At 43.7% G+C, this 22,439-nt stretch overlaps 3 protein-coding genes across 9 annotated transcripts; all 3 read right to left on the reverse strand.

The window, feature by feature from the left end:
- Positions 1–761: 761 nt before the first annotated feature.
- On the reverse strand, positions 762–3,517 carry LOC139642504 (membrane-spanning 4-domains subfamily A member 4D-like). Of its 2 annotated transcripts, none has more exons than XM_071517370.1 (7): positions 3,478–3,517; positions 3,122–3,278; positions 2,784–2,894; positions 2,484–2,540; positions 2,176–2,322; positions 1,871–1,984; positions 762–1,355 (listed from the first exon to the last, which is right to left on the reverse strand). In XM_071517370.1, exons 2-7 carry the CDS (start codon positions 3,251–3,253, stop codon positions 1,305–1,307), a joined length of 612 nt encoding a protein of 203 aa, XP_071373471.1. In that variant the 5' UTR covers positions 3,254–3,278; positions 3,478–3,517; the 3' UTR covers positions 762–1,304. The 2 variants fall into 2 exon arrangements, with proteins under 2 accessions (XP_071373471.1, XP_071373472.1); XM_071517371.1 differs by having other exon boundaries at positions 3,402–3,487.
- Positions 3,518–5,012: 1,495 nt separating this feature from the next.
- Positions 5,013–11,511, reverse strand: LOC139642462 (carnosine synthase 1-like). Its single transcript, XM_071517297.1, has 8 exons — positions 11,352–11,511; positions 10,745–10,834; positions 9,510–9,958; positions 8,681–8,897; positions 8,272–8,357; positions 7,207–7,438; positions 6,693–6,967; positions 5,013–6,554 (listed from the first exon to the last, which is right to left on the reverse strand). The coding sequence occupies exons 1-8, from the start codon at positions 11,509–11,511 to the stop codon at positions 5,013–5,015; spliced, it is 3,051 nt and encodes a 1,016-aa protein (XP_071373398.1).
- A 2,637-nt stretch (positions 11,512–14,148) lies between these two features.
- Positions 14,149–22,436, reverse strand: tmco6 (transmembrane and coiled-coil domains 6). 6 transcript variants are annotated; one of them, XR_011695047.1, is made up of 14 exons: positions 22,213–22,436; positions 21,282–21,388; positions 21,089–21,198; positions 20,726–20,909; positions 20,525–20,629; positions 19,709–19,800; positions 19,452–19,568; positions 19,185–19,299; positions 18,766–18,946; positions 16,713–16,807; positions 16,341–16,508; positions 15,995–16,120; positions 14,690–15,907; positions 14,149–14,505 (listed from the first exon to the last, which is right to left on the reverse strand). XR_011695047.1 is itself a non-coding variant. In XM_071517337.1 (14 exons), the coding sequence occupies exons 1-13, from the start codon at positions 22,301–22,303 to the stop codon at positions 14,710–14,712; spliced, it is 1,515 nt and encodes a 504-aa protein (XP_071373438.1). In that variant the 5' UTR covers positions 22,304–22,436; the 3' UTR covers positions 14,149–14,505; positions 14,690–14,709. The 6 variants fall into 6 exon arrangements, 5 of the variants coding, with proteins under 5 accessions (XP_071373438.1, XP_071373439.1, XP_071373437.1 ...); XM_071517337.1 differs by having other exon boundaries at positions 14,690–14,733; XM_071517338.1 differs by having other exon boundaries at positions 14,149–15,907; positions 16,713–16,783.
- Positions 22,437–22,439: the final 3 nt, after the last annotated feature.

Genomic DNA, 22,439 nt, shown 5'->3' on the forward strand with positions numbered 1-22,439 from the left:
CTGAATAATGCCAATGTGCCTGCATGTAATAAATAATGGTCACTGGGGATTACCTAATAGAAATTATCACTTGGTATCTTCCGCACTGAGACTGTGGCATACACAAATGTCTAAACATTAAATCAAGAGAGTGTATGTGTGTTCATCGGTGAAGGATGCAAGTTAAAATCAAAGTTTATCTTTCCAATGATGCCACGAAAGAGGCTGAGAAGAGTTCTGTAAATTTTAAATCAGTTTAGCATCTGGCCCCTAATACTACATATATAGATGCATTTATATGGTGGCTGCAACCCTGAAACACAGACACACACACACACACCCACAAACTTTTCATGGTTGGATTTCCTGGAGGACTGAAGAACAGGAGCAGTTACAATTAAAAACACATTAAAATGACATATGACATTACCATGCAGTTAATCAGTTATTTTGCTTCATGGAGATCAGTGTTTGCAGCACCTACTTGAAGCTCTGATGTGAACTGTAAGTTAGCTAGCAATTTTGTCAAGTTGTTGACGTGATTTTCTTTATTAGATTATTATTGTTGGGACCCATATCAAGCAGGCTACACACAGGGCTTCTCAAAAAAGGAGGAGGATGTCCTCTACTGGCCACAAAGTTACTGGCAAGCTGCTGGTGCAAACATAAAATCCTAATATTTTCTTCATACGAGGGTACAATGATCACCTTGTTGCCCAAGCAGGTGCACACAAACAAAAAACAACAAACAACATAAAAAAAACTCAACAAATGCATTTGGTTCAATGATGCATTTATTTTCAGATCAGCCAATTCCAAATTACTGCACTCAAATGTGTTTGAAGGTCAGCATACAGAAAAAATATCATAGGCTGCAGCTGAGCTATACTGCCACTTGGTGGGGCAGCACACACACATACTGTATAACATCCGATGTTACACTAGCCTTCATACTGTACATTCTTATGTAGAACAGGTCTTTACAGTGAAGCTGCACTGCAGAACATAGCAGGACAGGACTAAGGCTAGTTCTTGTAGAACAGTGGTGGAAAGAGTACTAAATCTGCTTAAGTGAAAGTAAAAAGTATCTTATTTAAAATGTACTCAGAGTAAAAGTTACTGAGTTACCTTTTCAGAAAAGAGAACATTGCTATATATCAGATATAATACTTCAGTAAAAACATCTTCAATAAAAGTAAAAATACTGACTTAAAAAAAAATACTCAAGTACAAGTACACAAGAAAGCTACTCAGTTACAGTAACATGAGTAAATGTAGTTACTTCCACCCTTGTTGTAGGATATAGTGTAACTGGCTGGCTGGTCTCAGGTTGATACTGTGTTGCTCCGGGCCGTCAGGGCATGCTGGACCAAAACCTGTCCAACATATGGAGCACAACAGGAAAGGAACAAAATGAGGAAAATGATGACTGCAGCACAGTGAGTAAATAAGATGAAATGTCAAATGTCATTGTGGAGTTGGATCCACTCAGCAACCCTCGCTGAATTCAAACTGAAGTGCGATGTTTGCTGTGTTTACTTTCTAGAGACAACTAGGTTTTCAAACCGTCATCCTGCTGGTTTTATATTGGTCTAGTGGACTTTGGAAATCTTATACAGAAGATTTTCCTTTGTTTCTCCCTTTAATTGGTTTTGGTTGCATTTTGATTTCCTGCATTGTTTTACCTTCTTTATGTGATTCTGACTTTACTCTGACTTTGAACATTGTTGTATGTTGTTGCTCTGCAACTTTTATGTTTGTCTTGTTGTTGCTTCCTTGGCCAGGTGTCCCTTGAAAGGGTTAGTGTTAAGTTAGGGATTCTTAATCTCAGTAGGACTGACCTAGTACACATAAAATAACAATAAAAAATGCATTCAGTGAGATGTATTACCTGAGTATTTGTGGATTTCAGGGCTAATCGTGCCACGGCAGACAAGAAGATGAGAAGCGCTGACACACACACAGAGGAAATGAACAATATGGCTTCAATAGAAAAAAGCTGTGCCTGAGAGAGAGTGAAAGAGAAAAAAAGTTTCATTGCCCAGAACTGGCTTCCGCCTCACCCAATACTCCAGGCCCTTTCCTTCTGGGACAACTGTCAAATGGAATTTGTGTGTGTGTGTGTTTGTGTGTGTGTGTGTGTGTGTGTGTGTGTGTGTATGTCTTTTTATGTGCCAAATATGCACCATAACTCACAAATCTGTTGTAGGTCCACTCCTTTTCTATGTAGGGGCCGTACATGAACCTGATATAGCTGAGCTCGACGAGACAGAATATCCTGTAGCCAATAGAGACCAGGATGCCCAAGAGGGAAACTACATACATGGCCAAACACACTGTCACCTGGGGGAGTTTAAGTGAGTCAGTCAGAGAGAGAGAGAGAGAGAGAGAGAGAGAGAGAGAGACAGAGAGAGACAGAGAGAGAGAGAGAGTGAGTAGGTGGGCTTGTCCATAAATGTGTCTTTCAGTCCACTGTTGAACATTAAAGCTAGAGCGTAACCTACCATTCTCTTAGATGGATGTAGCCCAGTGTAGATAGAGAGGTTTCCAGAGATGAGAAACTGTCAGAAAAACAGAACAGATCACTCTCCTCTTCCATTCAACCAAAATGGCAACAACAAATTACCTTTACTGACTTTTTTACTGATCTACTCTTCAACTCAAGTAATCTCCAAGACAAATACTTTCACTTGTACATTGAGAAATATATTAATGAAAAATACAACCCATTATTTCAGCATGTTTTTCCACCTGTGACGGTAGTGAATCAGCATCTAACTGCTAACCAGCCGAATGTTCTGTACCAGAGCCCCTTGCCAGAAGGGGATGTAGATCAGGGTTGAGTTTTCATGTCTGTCTCGCGCCAGCTGAAACCCCATCAGGAGCTCTGCACAGCCAAAGATCAACACCACAACCTGGGCAGGAGGGGACATGAGGAGGTGGATGGTGGAATCAAAGTAAATAGGAATAATGTAGAATGTACCTCCTCTCTGTGTATATGTTACCCACACTGGGCGATGTATTTCTATTTTGAATACAGGATGTACATTTGACCACTTCTATGATGTCAATACTTATGTAAATCACCAACTATAACATTGCCTATTATCCCATTTCTATGTTGGACTGTGTAAGGTGTTACCCCAAGAATCTGTGGCTCTCCTCTGATGAATCGATGCAGAGGCTTGCTGGACAACAGTACCGTGTTGTCCATCTCCTGAGTCCCATCTTTCCCTCTCGTCGTCCCTCTAGCTGTTGGCTCAGTATCCTCCATTGTCAGAAAATCCACTGGGTTTGGTCTTGGGAGGAGACAGAACGAATTAATCGAAGCAGATTTATATTCACCCCTCGACAGCATAGACTGTGTACTGTGAATCTATGCAGTTTAGGGAGACAAAATGACTGTGGTGTGGCAGAATTACCTCAGTACTGGAGGAAAGATTTCAAACGCAGTTTCAAAGAACGCAGAGATATACAGAAAAACATGCAGTGACCCACCTTGCTTTTGTTTTTCATGCAGAGAAAAGGACTGCAAATGAGAAGGGAAGGGGGACTTTGGGGGTGGGAAGGAAGTAGGGAAATTTGAGATTTGTGGAGTTTTTTTTCTTTAAAGGGAGGGACTGAACACTGTTTACATGATAACGGCTGAGACTGTTCCTCAATAAAATGCTCACCAAGTCATATTTCAATTACATTTTAACACACCAGCATGAAAGAATATTCTTTTTTCCTACTTGTTTCTTGTATCTAGCTCCAACAGGGTTACTAATGATAAAAGTGTATGTAAAAGTTTATGAAAGCTGCTTCTGGAAAATCCCACTGGGATATGCATGGAACAGGAAGACAGGAAGACTGTTTCTCATCATCATGAAGCAGTTTATTGTCCGTTGTGGCTTTTGAGGGAGGGCGGGATAAGGAGAAAACACAGAATTGAGCAATTTGACATACTTGGTGAGAACAGAGTACACGCTACAGCAAAACACTAAACATGCATCACTGAAAAGAGCAAGCTTCTGACTTGTATGCTTGTCTTATATGTAGAGAACACATGGGAAAGAAATTGAAAAACAGTTTATCATTGGCACAATACATATCTTTTCATTGCATTTCAGTTATATTTGCCATTGTTCAGGCAGCATAAGTGTAAGTAATCATAATTTGTAAATCTGAAAATGTGAAATATTAACACTGCAACCAGATAAAAGTCTCCAACACTCCAGAGTGCACAAAGTAAAACGGCTTCTTAGCAGTGCAGAAGAGTTATTCTTGAATTTATTATTATTGGAGGCATCGCGTCTCCTACAACATGATACTCCAAATGCCAAAGCCCAGGCACCAAGGTGAGGTCTTATTCAGGAGGGTGTGTCCTTTAGCAAAGCTGGGGTCTGTTCAAATGACATGTTTTGTAATTCAACCTCTGTCTGGCAGACTATAATATAATGATTTACTGTAAGGGAACTCACAATGACCTTTCATTTCAAGTAACCTTTGGCTGCCACTTTTTGCCCTCCATGCAATGAGGTTACCTATCACACTGCCAAGTTTTTCCAAAAGGTCACAGTCATGCAGACACATCTCGGTTACAGTCACAACTCTTTGGTAAGAGTTGGGTTAGCACCAGTGAAAGTGGTCTAGTCTGTCTTACCCTCTCTTATCTCCTCCCAAAATGTCCCTGACATTTTGCTTTGCTATGTGCACACAGTTATTCAAACGATACTCTATTTTGCTGGGTAATGAATGTAGAGAAGAGGCTGACACCTTTTTTCTGTTTAAAGAGCACTGCAGTGCTGACAGAATTGTTTGGACTCACAGGTAATGTAACCAATCATAATACACTGATCCTTTTATATGGTCCCAAAATGCTGACAGAAATCAAATTCAAATGTTGCTTTTTTTTGTTCTTGTGGTGAAATTAACTTTTTACATTCAAAATGACTAACAAAGCTGAACGTTAAAGGAGTTAGGAGGTTTGAAATAAACATAATATAGCTCTGTAACATCATTAACAACATCATCCCTATTCTGCGTTCTACTTAAATGAAATGAGACAGGAAGTATGCCAGGTCATAGCGTGGCGGGCAGTGCAACCCCAAGCCCTGGCAGAGGGCCAGAAGTCGCTGGCAGGCGTTCTCCCCGCTGCGGTTGTCCCACACCCCCACGTTACAGAACGGCTCCTCGTACTCTCCGGAGATCAGTTCATCGTCAGCAGCCAGCTCACTGAGCCACAGCGCTCCCTCCTGGTGCAGGCTGCGCAGATGCTCGGGGCTGGCAGTGCTCTTCAAGGCCTGAAGGTGCTGCGACACCACGCACATCACCCCCGCAAAGTGCCCCCTAGCAGGCAGGTCCGTGGCCGAGGGAAGGCGGGGCCGCATGCCGCACGCCACCATGAAGGCCGCCATGAGAATATCCACGCCGTACAGCTGCAGGATCCAGTCCCGCAGGTAGAAGCCGCCCATGCGTGCGTTGATCTCAATGAGGCGCGGGCCCAGCTTGGTCATCTTCAGCTCCACATTGTAAACTCCGTCCCGCAGGCCGCAGCCCAGGCAGGCGTGGTGCGCCGCCCGGATCAGCTGGGCGCGCTTGTCCGGAGCCAGGCCCGACGGCATCTGAGCTGCCGTCTCGGTGAAGGTAGGGGCGCGGGTGGGGCCGTTGTCGGACACGAAGGCCCCCTCCAGCTGGCCGTCGAACAGCAGCAGGTCCACGTCGTGCTCGGTGCCACCCACGTACTCCATCAGGGTCATGGTGTTGCCCCAGCCCAGGCCGATACCTGGGTAGTCAGTCTCCTCTCTCAGGTCGCCTCCGATGCGTTCAAAATGCGCCAGGCTCTCTGTCAGGGAGCTCACTTTCCTGACGCCCACCGCTCCCGCTCCATACTCCAGTTTCATCACAGCAGGGAACCTGACCGCTCGGACACCTGCGGCCCCTGGCAGCCCCTGCCCTCCCTGGGCCGCTTTTTGCAGGTCCAGAGCGCTCTCCACATGGAGGCAGGGAACTGCATAGGAACTGGGAGAGGGGGAGAGAAGAGGAACAGATGGAAGGAATGAACCTGAAGGCAGTGAGGAATGGGAAGGCAACAAGCGAGGGGAAGGAGCTGGTGAGGAGGTGTTCTCAGGCTTGTCCGCAATGCCACTGAAGAGATTTCCTGCATCAAAATCAGCCAAGGCTCTCAAGCTGTCTCCTTCCACGCTAACCATCCCTCCTCTCTGTCCGTTCCTCACGTTGACCTGGCTATCTGCCTGGCCGGCGGGCAGCTCAGCAGAGACGGGCTGGGTCCCTGTGGACTGTAGCAGACCCAGGAGATGCAGATGGGTGCGGCTCTTCTCCTTGGCGATGCAGATAGCCACAGGGTGCGGCCCTCTCAGTCCCAGCCTATCACAGACTAGCGACGTCAGGACCACACAGTCATCCCAGAAGCACACGCAGCCGTCAGGATGAAGTCCAGAGGATGTCAGCCAATCACAGATGCGGACACAGTGCTGGTCATCACGGCGGTGGTCTGGGAGGTCAGGCAGGGGCAAGAAGTGGTCCACCATTTCTGAGGCAAAGTGGTTTGGGTCGCTGTCCACCAGGAGTATCTGATTTAAAATGGCAGCAAGCATGTCAGTTATCCTGCTTGTAATACATTGACCTCACTGAAATGCCCCTGCAGCAACCTGTCTACCACAAGTTACACTTCATGTTGCACACATTTAGTAAATCTCTGAGACAGTCACCTTGAGTTTGTAGTGTCTGGCCGCTTCCCAGACAAACTTCTTACTGTAAGCTCCCGCTCCCACCACAAGCACCATCTTCCCCTGCATCAGGAAGCATTGTGAGCGAGTAAGCGGTGTGAGGAGGAGGGTACCCCGACAGGCCTCCATCTCACTGTCAGGTACCTCCTTTTCTATCCTTTGCTCTGGGAAAGAGGAATGGAGACAGAGGGATGGATGGAAGCCCAGGACAACTGGCTTGATGATGGAACTGTGGGATGTGAACAGCAGGTCCACTCCTAAGAGATGTGAAAATATGAAAAACAGCTCCTTACAGCAAATAAGCTCACATCTGTAGAGGTTTTGGGGTAAAAATATAAAATCCTATTTTTTAGGTTTAGCATAGTTTTCATGCAACCAGAAAACATTTCTAGGACAGCACTTTTTCATGAAAAGGCACAAGAAATGTAGTTTTCATCCATCATTACATTACACATCAGAAGCACACAAACACACACACCTAGATTCAATCACACACCTATCATGTCAGTTTGAGCCCTGAGTCCACCACGGCTTTCAGAGGACATGCTTGACTCTTGTTGCATGATAACGTGGAGGCAGTCCAGGGCGGTGTTGGTTGCTAGGCGACGGATTGAGACAACCATGGCAGGGTCGGTGAAACCGCACTCTGACAGAGTCGTCTCCAGGGACTGGCTCAGGGACTGGTGGTGAGAGAGAGGGGTGTCAGATGCACCCACCCTACACACCAGCTGAGAGGAATCGAGAGAGAGAAGGAGAATGAATTTGCATATTGCACATTATCTAACATTTTACACACAAAAATAACGCTTACACCACTTTCCATGCAGAAATAGTTTTTTATAAAAAAGAACGTACTGTGAGAAAGCTGTGCATACCTCCATGCATGCTTTACACCATGCGTACACAGATTTATGAGTCAGCTGAGCTGAAAGTGATATAGCAATTTGGCAAAGAGAAGGAATTTGGGCAACATTTTATTTGGAGCCTTAATCTTTTCAGCACACAATAGTATCCTCTTAGGTCTCAACTGAGTTGCATATAATAACATTTACAGATGTATGTGTTAACATCCTGTTTTCTAGCACGAGTAAATAAGTTTACATGTTGCAACCCAAATCGTACAGTAATGTGGCAATAAAAATGATCAGATCATAAATTAAACCTACTCATGTGTTATCAATCTGGCTATTATGTCTCACAATATATAGTGGTGCAAAATGGCTGTGATCTGTGAATGATGCAAAGGCTGCTTTGGCACTGTTAGAGGACGTTGCCTGATTTTCTGGCCCATGATGATAACTGGCGTTTATGTCCAAACTAGGCTAAACGGGTGTCAATCCATTAATGGCTAACTGTGGGAGTGCACATTACGCTTGTGCACATATGCACAGTTTCACAATGATTGTAATTTATAAAACAGAACAATGCATAAACACCATATAAACAGGGTTTTATAAATCTGAAGAAAAGACTGTGTATGCATGTTTCCAAATTTGTGCATACACAGATCGTTAGTCTTGAATCTGCACAGAGTTTTATGCATCAGGCCTTTCATGTGTACCTTGTAGAGGAGCGGGATGTTCTGAGGGGATCGAGTAACGATGGCACACACTCTGAAACACAGGTCTGGAATCTGAGACCTGCAATCTGGCACAACAGTTTTTTATTTATAGTACATTGCACAAAAAGACTTCAGTATGGTGTGCAATAGAGATAGGAAAATAATTTGAAAAATGGAGTTAAAGAGCCTATACTTGCTCAAGTCGGCACTCATAGCACATATTTAGGTGTTTACACTTCACTTACATTCCATAATATGAGACAAAACAAAAATATAATTACTTCCCAGGCACACAAGTGGTCATTGTCTTTGTGGAATTTTTCTGTCTCTCAACTTACACTAATGCCTCCACTGAAAAACAATACAGAAGGCCACTAGCTGCGGCCATTCCTCTCACCAAAGCCCTCACCAGTGTGCTCTTCCAAACCGCGGGTCTGTACCCGGGCTCCAGGCTTCAGTGGAGGGCAGCAGGCCTCCAGCAGGACGGCCTCCCCAGGCAGCAGGCCTGGCAGCAGCTGAGCCACTCTGGCCCAGACTTCCTCTCTGCTGCTCTGGGGGAAATAAACAGGGGCTGAGGCCGCTGCTGCTTGGCCCACAAACCTGCCTCCACTGCACCTCAGAACCACCTGCATCAGAGTGAGGCAAAGCATTACAACAAATCATTTCAATGTAATCATTGCACTGATTTGATAAACCTGTAGTTTTACAAAATGTGATTGCTGGAGGGAAACAGATGATGTTGCTAACAACCAAGGGTAAAAGTAACTAATTACATTTACTCACGTTACTGTAATTAAACAGCTTTTTTGTGTATTTGTCCTTTTTAGAGTATTTTTTAAAGTCAGTAATGTTACTTTTACTTAAGTACGTTTTTAAAACATTTTTTGAAGTATTGTACTTAGCTACATTTTAAATCACATTCATTATAGAGTACATATTCTGTCACCAGTCACCAAAGAAGAGAAGAGTAATCTGGCTTTACTTTGTCTGTGCACTTTATTTTATAATTTCTATATTTTACAATTAAAAGAATCTAGTTTGAAGTCTGTCCTCTCGTCCTTTAAGAATTGCATGGAAAAGCAAAGTTCTCTTTTCTAAAATGTAACTCAGTAACTTTTAGTCTGAATACATTTTAAATTAGCTACTTTTTACATTTACTTAAGTAGATTTTTACACCAGTACTTTTACTTAAGTAAGACATTCTAGTACTGATAACAGCACAGCAGAATCGGACACACCTTGTCTGAGTGCCTCAGAGCCTCTGACTCCAGGAAGGAGTACACCTTGTTTCTAATGGAGTTCAGGCTGTCCTTCACTGTCGTTCCCAGGTGCACCAGCTCCAGCCCTCCCATGGTGCCTTCCTCTAGCATCGTGTCTCCCGAGGGTACCAGCAGGGCCAGGGTTGGGGGGGTATGAATCTTAGCTTTCTGCAGCAGGAATCGAGCGGTCAGAACGTCGCCCCAAAACTTCCCCAGGGATCCAGAAGTTCCCATTGGGCAGTCCGCCTCACGGGTCACTTCCTCCAGAGAGTACGGGTCACATGAAAGGAAGTAGGTGACTGTGCGAGGGGGGTTGAAGCTAGTGAGGAAGGTGCGTCCCCCGAGGTCAAAGGTGACAGCCTTGTGGACTAGGAGGGAGGAGGAGGAGCATGAGAGCCAGGAAGGAGAGAGGCACAGTAGGGCATCTCCTGGAGGGAGGTGGAGGTGGGTGGATGGGGGGGACAGACAGACAGAGAGAGAGAGAGAGAGAGAGAGAGAGAGAGAGAGTGAGAGAAAGATTCCTGCCCGGTTTCTTTCGGGTCATGCAAAGTTCAGCAGTGAGTGGAATGTGGAGCTCTTGGCACTCACTGTCAATGCACATGTGCACAGAGTACTGGAGTCTAAATGACCTTAAGATGAAACTATTTCATAGGAGAAACACTTCGGAAGCAAACACTTGTCTTTTTTGGAACAACTATTCTCGCCGATGAATACTGCAGTGAATACTGCAGTGGCATTCTCATCATATCACATAGGAGTCAGTGATCTTTCATCCAACTGTAAGTGTAAATCTTTGGACCCAGCAGGAGCCAGGTACACCTGTTAAGCATTTGTTCAGGGAATGAAAAAGAGGAAGTTATAGGTGTAGCTATTTCTTTTCAAGCCTGACTCCTGTTAAAATACTAAGGGAATCGTGGTTAAGTGGACAATAACTTGAGGCACATGCTCATATCAGTAGCCAAAACAGTTAATTTTGATGCTTACTATCTAGGACTGCTGACATCAGTGTATTTGCTGCAGTGTTTCCCGCCTGTGTTGAGACATTTCCACAATTTATGACACCAGGCGGGAGATATCAGAGCCAGTAAAAATATCCCACTGTGAATGCAGCATTAGAGTAATTCCTCAGACAAACTCTAGATACAAATGATAGATGTGGCTATATGTACAGTAACAAACAGTGTAATAAGTCAAGATGTTCTGTTGCTCTTTACCTGGGCTCCTCTGTCCGGCCTCCAGCAGCAGAGAGAGGTAGGGGAGGGGGGAGCCCAAAACACAGACGCACAGCTCTGAGTACTTCACACCTGCATGGAGGACCAGTCATCCATAAGAACTATCCATCCATAAGACAGTCTGTCTACTGGTGCTGTAAGGTCAGTAGTAGGCTTGGGCCGATATTCAATATTATCGGATATCGGCCCAGGCCTAGTACTGCGATATTTTCTGCATTACTGAATATTGAATATAGAAATTTGGTGCAATTTAGAAGTAATAAAATGAAATACCAAAACGAAAACAGAAAAAAAAGAAAAAAAGAAAACAAAAATGTTCCCTCCCCCCCGGCGAACATGATAATATCATATATCGCCATATTTTGGCAGGACAGCATCGGATATTACATTTTGGATATCGCCCAAGCCAAGTCAGTAGTGTAATAGCAGCAGGGGAGGTGGATATTCTGCGACCCCTCGATCCATATATGATTAGTGGCTGATACTGTTAGTATGCATACATGATGGCATGGCAGATGCAAGGTGGGGCTTTACTGTGTGATCTAGACACAGGTAGGTTCTATTCTGCAGTCCAGCGGGAGGCTCGTACCCTGCAGCAGGTCCTGTGTTTCAGGCAGGCTGAGCTCCCTCAGAGCCTGCTGCAGAGTCCGGTTCAGTCCATCCTCTGGGCTGCAGGAGCCCGACTTCACACCCCCGCTCCCAACGCACTCCCATTGAGAGGAGGGCAGGGTGGGGCGACGAACAACCATGCCGGGGAAGGAGCTGATGGAGAGCTGCAGTGTGTGTGTGTGTGTGGAGAAAGAGGAGTGCAATGGAAAAAGTGCAGGGTCAAAGTGGTCAAAAAGATACTAATACAGTCAAATCACAACACTGTCAGCTGCCTGTTTTGGAAATATAACTCTCACACTGACAGTGTAGACACATTGCAAAAGTAACATGCACACACACGCACGCACGCACGCACACACACACACACACACACACACACACACACATAATTTGTCTCTGGCATCCATGGTCAGATGACACCAGCTGCACTCATTCAACTGCAGCGGTGAACTTTTCAGTTGGAATTCAGCCGAACTGGCGGCAAACCCCTTAAAGATAATATCCTGAAGAATGTATATGTCAGTGTTTTCCCTATTGATATGTCATTATTAACAATGCATCTCCTTTCATAATAACTTCTTTGCTGCTTGTTTCCTTATCACCACTATTTGTATTGTTTTTAGAAGGCCTTTTTCCCCCTTGTGTATCTTCAGTGAAAAAAGCTGCACAAATGAAGCCGCAAGGCCGAAACTCTTAACAGTATTTGAGGTCCAACAAAATAATTTGTATTTCAAAGTAGCATGAGGCATAAAATCTATTAATAGTCTTTGGAATAGGCTCTGGCCCTTGGTAATGCCCTTCTAGCTCACTCAAGATGTACTTACACTATGACCTCTGTAAATAACACTCAGGGCTAAATTTATGTCTAGCTGACCCTTAGACTTTCTGCACATGTAGACTAATAAAACATGCACATATACTGTAACTATTACATGTGTGACATTGCAACTTTTCTGTTATGCTCCAATTAAGCTTTCACATTCAAGGATAGGACTGGTGCAAAAGCATTGGCATCTAGACACAAACTCCACTATCAAACAAGAGTGCTGACTTATGCTCAGAGCCATATTGGCTGAAAAAATGATAATTAGAAAATTAGGAAAACTTTGTTCACAGCATGGACTCAATTTACTCACTGAATATTCAACTTTGTAGTGTAGAGTTAACTAATCAGCAGGCAATTCAGCATGCATGCAAAAGAAAAACTAATAAAATTATGAAAAAAGCCCAACAGGCAATCCCATTTGTGTTCAAATGAAACAGAACTGCACACCATAACATGAGATAAATACATAAACACATTGCATTTAAAATTCACAGCAACCTGCCAATATCTTCAAAAATACAGCTAAAATATATTTAATTTAAACCCAATGCAAACTCCCCGTGAGCTCACCATAGTGACAGCAGAGCACAGGCAGCACACTGGAAATGACAGCAAGATGTGGAAGGTTTGAAGTACAGAGAGAGAGAGGGCAGAGAGAGAGGTGTGTGTGTGTGTGTGTGGGGGGGGGTTACTTTGAAGTGAGGAGGGGATCACAAGGAGTAAAAGAAACATTAATTATTAGAAAGATGTCGAGTGATAGATGAGCGTTTCACCAAGTTCCACCACAGAAATAATTCTCATTTTAAAATACACCTTTGTTTCAATTTCTTGACTTGAAATACAGAATCCTGCATGCTGAGAGTGATGAAATATTTTGGACAATATATTTTGGTTTTGAAAACTCAAACAATGAGGAAATAGCCTCACACTATCTCAATATTAAAAACAGAAAAAAAATATTCAAAAAGCCATTGGTGTTTTTATTTGTTACATGCTTCACTACAGCGGTTATCATTAATGAAAAATGGAAAATCCCATCAGTTCATGTATACGCATGATATTTGTTGTTGGGGTATAAATATGCATCCAAACACCTTATCTAAATATGACCTTAGCTGGGATATGAGCATGTGCAATACTAACCCTAAATGTGCTTACTGTCTGGAGGCAATTGTCGGATTTTAAAATACATTCAGCTGATTCACTCAACTGCTCATATTTACATCTGTATTCTGATTTAGTGAACAGACAACTGTACAAACTGTTTACCATTGTCATTCTCAAATTCTTAGGCAATTAGCCTCTACAAACTGAAGGAAGGTCAAGTGAATAAAGTCTGATGTTTGTAGTGAAGCTGTTATTTATTTACAATTCATTTCATATGATTACACAGGTAAGTACATTATACTTCAAAAAGCCTTCATCGGGGACTATTAATATACACATCTCCACTTTATTTACACCCTTGTATAACTCAGATGTGTTATAGTGGCACATTATGCAGAAGTATGAAACATATCCCTATTGTGAATATAAATACAATTTCATGTCAAGGTTTGTGGATGTGTGTGTGACTAGGATTAGTCATAGGATGCATTCCATTTGGTAACGATTTCTCCTCGTCTCCTCGCCTCGCGTCTCTTCCTCGACTCCTCGGTCAAAGGTCAAACAAACGCAGCAAACCAACTGGTGATCCAGAGAAGACACAGAAGTGATTCCAGCAAAAGACAAACATACCGGCCTTTATGATGAAAATATGTCCTGTCATGGCAACGGTCATTACGCACCGTGACCAAGGTTATGAATATGGTGAGAATGGAAACAGATGTAGGCTACGCCTAGAGACCGAGGACGCACAGGCTGAGCAGCAGACGGAGCGATTTTCAACTATATTAGAGACAATTTTATTATTATTTTTATATATATATATATATATTGTCTCTAATATAGTTGAAAATCGCTCCGTCTGCTGCTCAGCCTGTGCGTCCTCGGTCTCTTCCCGGAGAAACCCCAGCAGCGCTCCCTCTCCTCTTCGCCTCTTGGCTGCCGGGGGACCCAAGGAGGTCACACATGGGAGCGGGCAGCAGCATCTGATGGCCCCGGTTGCTCATCAGGGGGATCGGGGCTGGATGGGGAGCGCACAGCGGCTGACTCCGGCTGCTGGTCCTCCACACGAGTCTATTAAAGCGGGAGGGAGCGCCGATGGCCTCCCGCCGGTAGTCTCATGCATGAGGGAGAACCGGGGCCAGGCCGAAGGGATTTGCTCCCCATCCTCAGTCCCAGTGCCCGGCGCTGGTGACTTGAGGTCCTATTAGAAAGAGACGCGCATGATAAAAGAGTCGCATATGTGTGCATTTATAGGCTATGTCTATGTCCTAATGAACGGATTTCATTCAGGCTTATTAGATCATGGAATGTCATTCATATTAATGATAAATCCTATAAAATAACTCCATATAGTCTAACATTCACGTTACTTGCCCCCAACTCACCCTCTCTATGCGCTGGAGGATCAGCTGGTGTGTCTCCTCTGTCCCTATAATCACATTCAAGCCTTAAGATCATTTACTGATGCCCATTTGGGAAAGGTTTGATATCCTACAACTACAACGTATCTGTCTGTATATAGGCATTTAACGTATAACCCTTCATTTAAAACCTCTGCTATTTCTGTTTGAAGAATAAATAGCAAGTTGGGGCTACTTACACCTGATTTTTTTTCTGCCAATGTCCGCACGTTTTCTGATGGCATGGAGGCGGGCTTACATCCGCACATGCCAATGGTCAATTGACTTCACTCATTATTTCCGCATCGAGAATACACCTGAGTATCCTCCGACCACGCCTTATTGGAGGACGGAGGCGAGGAGACCTGAAGGATCCTTCATGCGTCTTTTAACCAATTGGAACATCCTTAATGATGGCGGCTCATTTTTGGATGCCGGGTCAGCGAGGAGACGCGGTCGCGAGGACGGGGGAGGAGACACAAGACAATGCACCCGAGGAGACATGAAGGATCCTTCATGCGTTTTTTGACCAATTGGAACGTCCTTCATGATGGCGGCTCATTTTTGGATGCCGAGTCAGCGAGGAGACAAGGCCGCGAGGACGGAGGAGAGGACGCATTTTGGCCAAATGGAATGCACCCATAGTCTCAGGTATAAAAATATTTATTTTTTTCATCTTCAGAGATATTAAAATAGCCTAGTTAATGTGGTGCGTTTCATTTCTGTATAGCGTCCTTTCCATAATGTTGTCAGACACTTATAATAACAATCTGAGCCCGTCAGTGGCAAAAACAAGCACTTTTAGTGGACGTACATTGACGGTTCGCATTTGCCCCGTCGGATTACATTGCAGCCCGTTTCGCGGCTGCCGGCTGAAGCGATCTCGCTCAATACTGGACCAATTTCAAAAATTGTTGTCCCCATTAGTTACTTAGACACCCGCAGTTGGGAAAATAGGGTCCAGGTTGAAAAATACCGAAGTTACCCTTTAACAACATCGGTGACTATAAGCAAATATCATGAATTAGATGATATTTAATTGATTCATTTATATTAAATAAACAACAACGGTGTGCGTCCACTGTACAGATTTACTTTCTTAAAATGTAAACAAGTAGTCCTGCATCCTGTTCGATTGGTGACATACTCCGCATCTCAATCTGATGCCTTTCTGTAGATTCACTGAGATGGGACGTTGTCCACCTGTCAGGCAAGATGACAGATGATTATCAGTCATTTTTGAATTCTGAATTGGTACAAATCCAACCAACGGGAAACAAAAGTCTTTACCATGCGGTGGGAGAGTAGCTGGTGCTCCAGGAGATGTGTCGCTCTTAGCCTCATCTCTCCTTCACTGTTATACTGAATGGCCTCTAACAGCGACAGCCCACTGTGTCTCGCAAACTCCTCCGCCACCTGAGGTAAGGACAAAGCGTATCTCATCGTCCAACACACGCACAATCCTGGGAAGAACTGTTACAAATAGATCAGCAAAAGCAAATCTTTATCATAGCTTGGTTATCCCTATTGAGCTGCGTATGAGTATTGTTGAGTATTGTTATCATAGCACAGTTTCCCAGCAGCCATCTTGAACATGGAAAGAGGTATGACACTTAATTCATACAGCCTTGCTTACCTGTGGACCGCTAGCTACCAGCAGGAACAGCACCTCCAGACTCAGGGTCACCATTTCTTGGTTGGCCATTTTGAGCGTGGCACAGAGTGCAGGCAGCAATCCGGCCTGGGCCAGCTGGACACAGTAGTCCTTTTTCTTATGGGCAATATTTCCCAGAACCCTTAGGATCTGGACACAACAAGAAGATAGCGACCAGAGAGATGACAGTGTAGCATTGTGGGGGTTGAAAACAAAAATAAAAATCCCCTAACAGTTTAAGTGTATTAAGTTGGATTCATCCAAAGCTAGAAAAAACAATGTCCATCACTTTGTGCCACAATAACACTACCACATTATAAAACCCAATCTTATTACAGTTTAGCTTGCACTGACCATCGTATTGATGCCTTGAGAGAAAGGTAGAAGCTGGATCAGACCAGGAACCAAGTTGAGAGCCAGCAGAGCTGAACAGAGCGCACTGGAGTCAGCTGAGACATAGAGATGGGAAATGCATTGGGAACAAAAACACAGGGAAACATGAAACAGTGTTTCATGTTGTTTCTGTTTCTGCTGTATTGTGTCCCAATCACAACTGTACATCCCATTAACAATACACAAACAAATCCTCAGTAAAAGCAGCGTTCCTCAGGTCATAACACAGGGGGAAGAATTTGAACCGTCTCTGAAGTGTTCATTCAACAGTGAAATGAATAGAACTTCGGTACCAAGACTTACTCAAAAGTGGTTACATCTCTGACATAATAAATATTATATCTCTCTGATATAGTAATTAATCATGGAAAGCAAAGTGGAAAGCAAAGTGGTTCTGCCAGTCTCCAAACACTGCTGCCCTGCAATGAGCCCTCTTAACTATCTGTTAATTCAATAATATCCCCCTGTACTCTTTTTATTACTTGTCTTATTCATTTGAATATCATGTTTTTGTTCACATTGGGTTTTGGAGATGGAATTGTTGCAATAAAGGTGAGTAAGAAAAGGCCACAGGGTCCTCTGGGAGTGGTGATGCCATTTTTCCAGAGAGCTGATTGGTGAAGAGACGGGCTTTTAATACGTTTGGATCTGACCAATCTCAGAACCCATCGTCTATCGGTCTGACGACGATTAGACTCTGGGGGCGACAGCCAATATTTCGAGGTTTCCGGTGTAGCCAGCGGACATCCGGGCCAAGACTTCCTCTTCCGTGTGCCGGTCATTGTTTACAGTCCGATTAGCAACTTGAGACACGACGAGTCGAACGTTTCTCCACACAATACACAAACATTGATACTTTTTGTAGGTGTTTTAGGTCCAGACGACATTTCGGCTAATCTCAATAAACAGATATCTGCATATAAGACGTCGTCTCTCAACTCCAACTCCATTCTCGCGTCTCAAGTTGCTAATCGGACTGTAAACAATGACCGGCACATGGAAGAGGAAGTCTTGGCCCGGATGTCCGCTGGCTACACAGGAAACCCCGAAATATTGGCCGTCGCCCCCAGATGGTTCCGAGATTGGGATCCAACAGCTTGAACTGAACCTGCTTCGGAGCAGGTTAGGTGTGAGGCCGAAGTTATTATGGTGATCACCCTGCTATAAAGAGAGGCACCATTGTGAGACTGAAAAGCCAGGGTTGATCCAAGGTTAGCTCACTAACCCACTAAGCTCTTTGTGAGACATGCCTATTGCTCAAAATAGCATCCAGACTAAACTCCAAAACTGTCTGGGTGACAACTCAACAATGACAAGGAGCTAGGGCTGGGCGATATATCAATATTATATCGATATCATGATATGAGACTAGATATCGTCTTATATTTTGGATATCGTAATATCGTGATATGGCATAAGTGTCTTTTCCTGGTTTTAAAGGCTGCATTACAGTAAAGTGATGTCATTTTCTGAACTTACCAGACTGTTCTAGCTGTTCTATTATTTGCCTTTACCCACTTAGTCATTATATCCACATTACTGATGATTATTTATCAAAAATCTCATTGTGTGAATATTTTGTGAAAGCAAACCAATAGTCATCCCTACAATATTGTCAATATCGATATCAAGGTATTTGGTCAAAAATATTGTGATATTTGATTTTGTCCATATCGCCCAGCCCTACTGACAACTGAACATTTAGCCCACTTCGTAGAAAATACCGAGATATATATCGTGTATCGTCATTCAGCCTAAAAATACCGAGATATGATTTTTGGTCCATATCGCCCAGCCCTACAAGGAGCATGAGTTGTGTGTGTCCTACTTTAATCATGTCTGCTGACATAAGCTGTCCCTAACCCCAACCTGTCTCTGACCCCAAAGTTTGTTCACACATCCCTCATTACTTAACATGAAACCCTATTTTGGAAATCCCATTCCAAATTTACACAACTTAAAGACTGAAACCAGTGCAGAGGTTTGTGTTTGGGACTCAACAGTCTGGTCTAACCTGTAAGGTTGTTGAGGACCCAGGCGCTCTCTCTGGCCAGGGCCGGCTGGGTCTGGAGGAAGGCCTGAAGAAGTGCACACAGAGCAGCCAACAGACGAACGTCACCCACTTGAGTGCTCAGATCCTCCATCGGGCCGGAGGATAGGAGGTTCCCCATGCAGCGCAGCAGGGGCCAGACCAGCTAGAGAAGAAGAAAGTGTCAAAAATCTGTTTGAGCAGTTCTATGTACCAACACTTTAAAACATGTCAGTGAAGTACATCAGTAATCTCCATATACTAGCTACTGGCTAAGAGTTGTTCTCATACATCATTTTGTTACTTGCATTACTCTTAGATAAGTAGAAGAGCATGTAAAAGAGGGGATGACACTATTGTACAAGCCAAACAAATATACAAATTTGATCCAACAATTTCCTTACCAGCTCCAGTCCTTCCTCCTTGTTTCCTTTAGCCACAGCACCACCTAGTGACACTAAGAGGGTGCTGCACTGTGACAGGGCCCCATGAGCCAGCAGCACTCTGTTATCCACGTTGCTTTGGTTCAAGATACATTAGAGCAAAATTATTATAAAATGACCTGCTGTATTATGACAAAATAACACAATTCTAGCAGCACTCACGCAGTGTAGACCATATTAATATAATCCAGTCTTTGACACTTGTTGAGAATAAGATAGAGCTCTCACCTGCATGTGAGGTAGTGCAGACACCAGGCACACTCAATGGCAGGAGCCAGGCCAAACTGGGGGTCAGGGGTCAGTACAGATAACAAGTGTGGAGGTAAGCCAGAGGCCAGGACCATCCTACCGACAGAGAGAGAGACAATCACTCAACTGATGCAATACCTAGAACAAGCTGTGATCTGAACATTTTCTGACATTTTCTGAGTCCAGCTGTGTGGAGAAAGTAGAGATTTTCTAGCTATGGGCGTTTCAGCGCTTACGGGATTATTTTCTTTGCTGCATCTTTGGTCTGGAGAAGCTGGGAGAGGGTGAAGCCCACAGCTTCCACCACCGCTAGATTATGTCTCTGGTTCTGGACACACACACACACATACACACACATCAAAACAGAGACATTGAGAGTCATCCAAATTAAAAGCTGCTATGTGTAACATTTTAACATCAATAAATCATTACCACATTCATTTTGAGACATTAGTATAAGTACCAGAACAAGTGAGTGAGTAACAAATGAGACCATTGCTGAGAACTACACTCCATTTTACACTGTGTGACACTGGGTTGGATTTCACAGCTGGATTGATTTATGGCACAAATATAGAAGACAGTTAGAGGACTGCTGTTCTTCCAACACAAACGGAGCTAAAGCTTTCAAAGTTTCTTGCAACGGCACATGGTGGAACGAGTGAAAAGCAGATGGAAAAATTACTTCATCAATTATCATCTCTTATCCCTCTTCTGGCTCCTCAAAACAAATGCATGCAGAGCAACACAACGGAGAGGGGGGGCAAGCAGCAACATCTTCTTTGCAACAGGAATCAACAGGGTTTGTGGGAAATATGGTCTTAATTTTGATAACACTACACTAACAATACCGCTGGTATCTTGACCATGGTCTCATTTGTTTACAGTATACAAAAGCTATCACAATTAATTTGACATTATGTTTTAAAATGCTACTACACGTCACCTTTAAGGCAGCGATACAACAAGGATATTGGTGTGTGTGTGTGATAAGTCTATTAAAGTTGGGGTATTGTTACAATGTTACTGACTAATGTAACTTGTTAGCTTACCTCTATGCAGTTTGCCAGAGCCGGTATGATTCCCTGGGCCAGGAGTTTCTCTCTTACAGCATCAGTTTCTGGACACAAATTACCCAGTGTGTAGAGACACAGCTCCTGTGTATGTACACACACAGATATTTAGTCAATAATAACAATATCCAGCATAATTCTATGATCATGACATTGTGCCTGGCGCATGTGGGTACTGACGGTGAACTTGGTGCTCTGGCCAGACAGGTAGGTGAGCAGGTAAGGGGTGGCAGGCAGACAGGCTGGAGCCATGCTGGGGTGGTGAGAGTGAGACAGCTCATGAAGACACCGAACAGCCTGCAGACGGCACTGAGCGTTAGAGCCGCTGAGGAAACCCACCAGGAGATGCATGCTGTTCTCCTGCCTAGAGGTGAAGAAGGGAACAGACAGGACGGAACAGACATGACACATAAGACACAGACACATAAAAAAGCCAGAGAACATTATTTGAGCACTTTCGACTTGTTTGATGAGATGAGAAATATTTTGGATAGAGCAATGACGCTTTATGTAGATGAACAAAATATTGGTTAGTGTTTATACTTTACAAAGGTGAGCTGTGTGGACGGGTTGCGAAGAGCTTTGCTCAAAGCTGTCAGGTGAGCCTCCCTCTCCAGCCCACTGTGCTGCAGTTTACGGAACAAATCCACCACCTAGTAAGGAAATGAGCAACACAAAATCAGATGGTGCAATCTTTCTTATGCAGCTGCCACCACAGTTTCGATCTCAAACTCACCTGGTCTGCTGAACTGGTGTCCATGGGATTGTGAGGCTGCTCCTCATCATCACTCAGCAGGAGTCTCTTGCTCACCAGCTGTCTGTCTCTCCGGGCCTGCCTCAGTACTACAGCACAACACAAACAAGAGTCACACCACCTTCTGCTCCAGCCAGCCCACTTTACCCCACTTGGCTGGTCGAAGTGTAAAAATGGTGGTGGGGTAGATGTCAATCTTGTTATACTGGATAGCTCTGTCCATATTAAGCAATATCACACAAGAGGGAGGGCTGATATACAGTAACAGCACAACCTCCAGTGTGATATTGCTTTCAGTTCTACACACAAAGCCATTTATCAAGTAATAGTAATAATTGAGACAACAGATTATGATTTTTTTTCGTCTTTGCCAACAAAAACAGTTCCTTCAGGATTCCACTCATAGAGATAAAACAGTTAAAACGGTTGTATCTCTATGATTCCACTACCAAGTGTTGCCGAGCAACACAAACTGTTAGAACACTTGTAAAGCGGAGTGATACATATAGTAAACTATATATAACTAACTGTTATAACGGTTATAAGACAAAACTGCTCTGTTGTCAATTAAATAGACACTGATTTTGTGCACTTCACAGTACATTACAGCTTTTACAACCAAGAGTTGTATAAGCTAACTTAGTAGATCTTGGTGCTAGCACTATGCGCCAAGTCGGTCTCCCATTTAACGTTATTGTCAATGGGACACCGGCATCTTATTCGCATCTCAGATCAAAGACTTAACGTTAGCTTAATTCTATCTTTGGCAGACTTTCATGTTCCCAAACCCAGACGATCGTAGCAATCATTGACATAATGTTAGCTTGTTAAATAACATTTAAAACAAACAAATGAACGTTACATTTTAGGTCGAAGGGGTTATAAACTAACTTAGTCGAAACCACTTACTTACCTTTCTCTTGCTCTCGCCTCTTTAACTTGAACTCTTCCAGGCTGCTGCCCGGTCGACCAGCTTTGTGGCGAACTGTGTTTAACCTCCACATTTTGTTTTGGGATTAATAAAATGCAATTTAGCTACTTAACATTTGTTGGTGTGTATTCATAATGCAGTTTAGCTAGTACAGCCTGCGTTACCAAGCACAACCAAGAAGGTTTTAAGCACGACTTGTTGACATGTTG

This window comes from Centroberyx affinis, unplaced genomic scaffold, assembly GCF_046629955.1.
Source record: "Centroberyx affinis isolate AG114_WGS23_722 - 3 ecotype Tasmania unplaced genomic scaffold, CSIRO-AGI_Caff_v1 ptg000485l_1, whole genome shotgun sequence".
Taxonomy (NCBI): Eukaryota; Metazoa; Chordata; class Actinopteri; order Beryciformes; family Berycidae; genus Centroberyx; species Centroberyx affinis.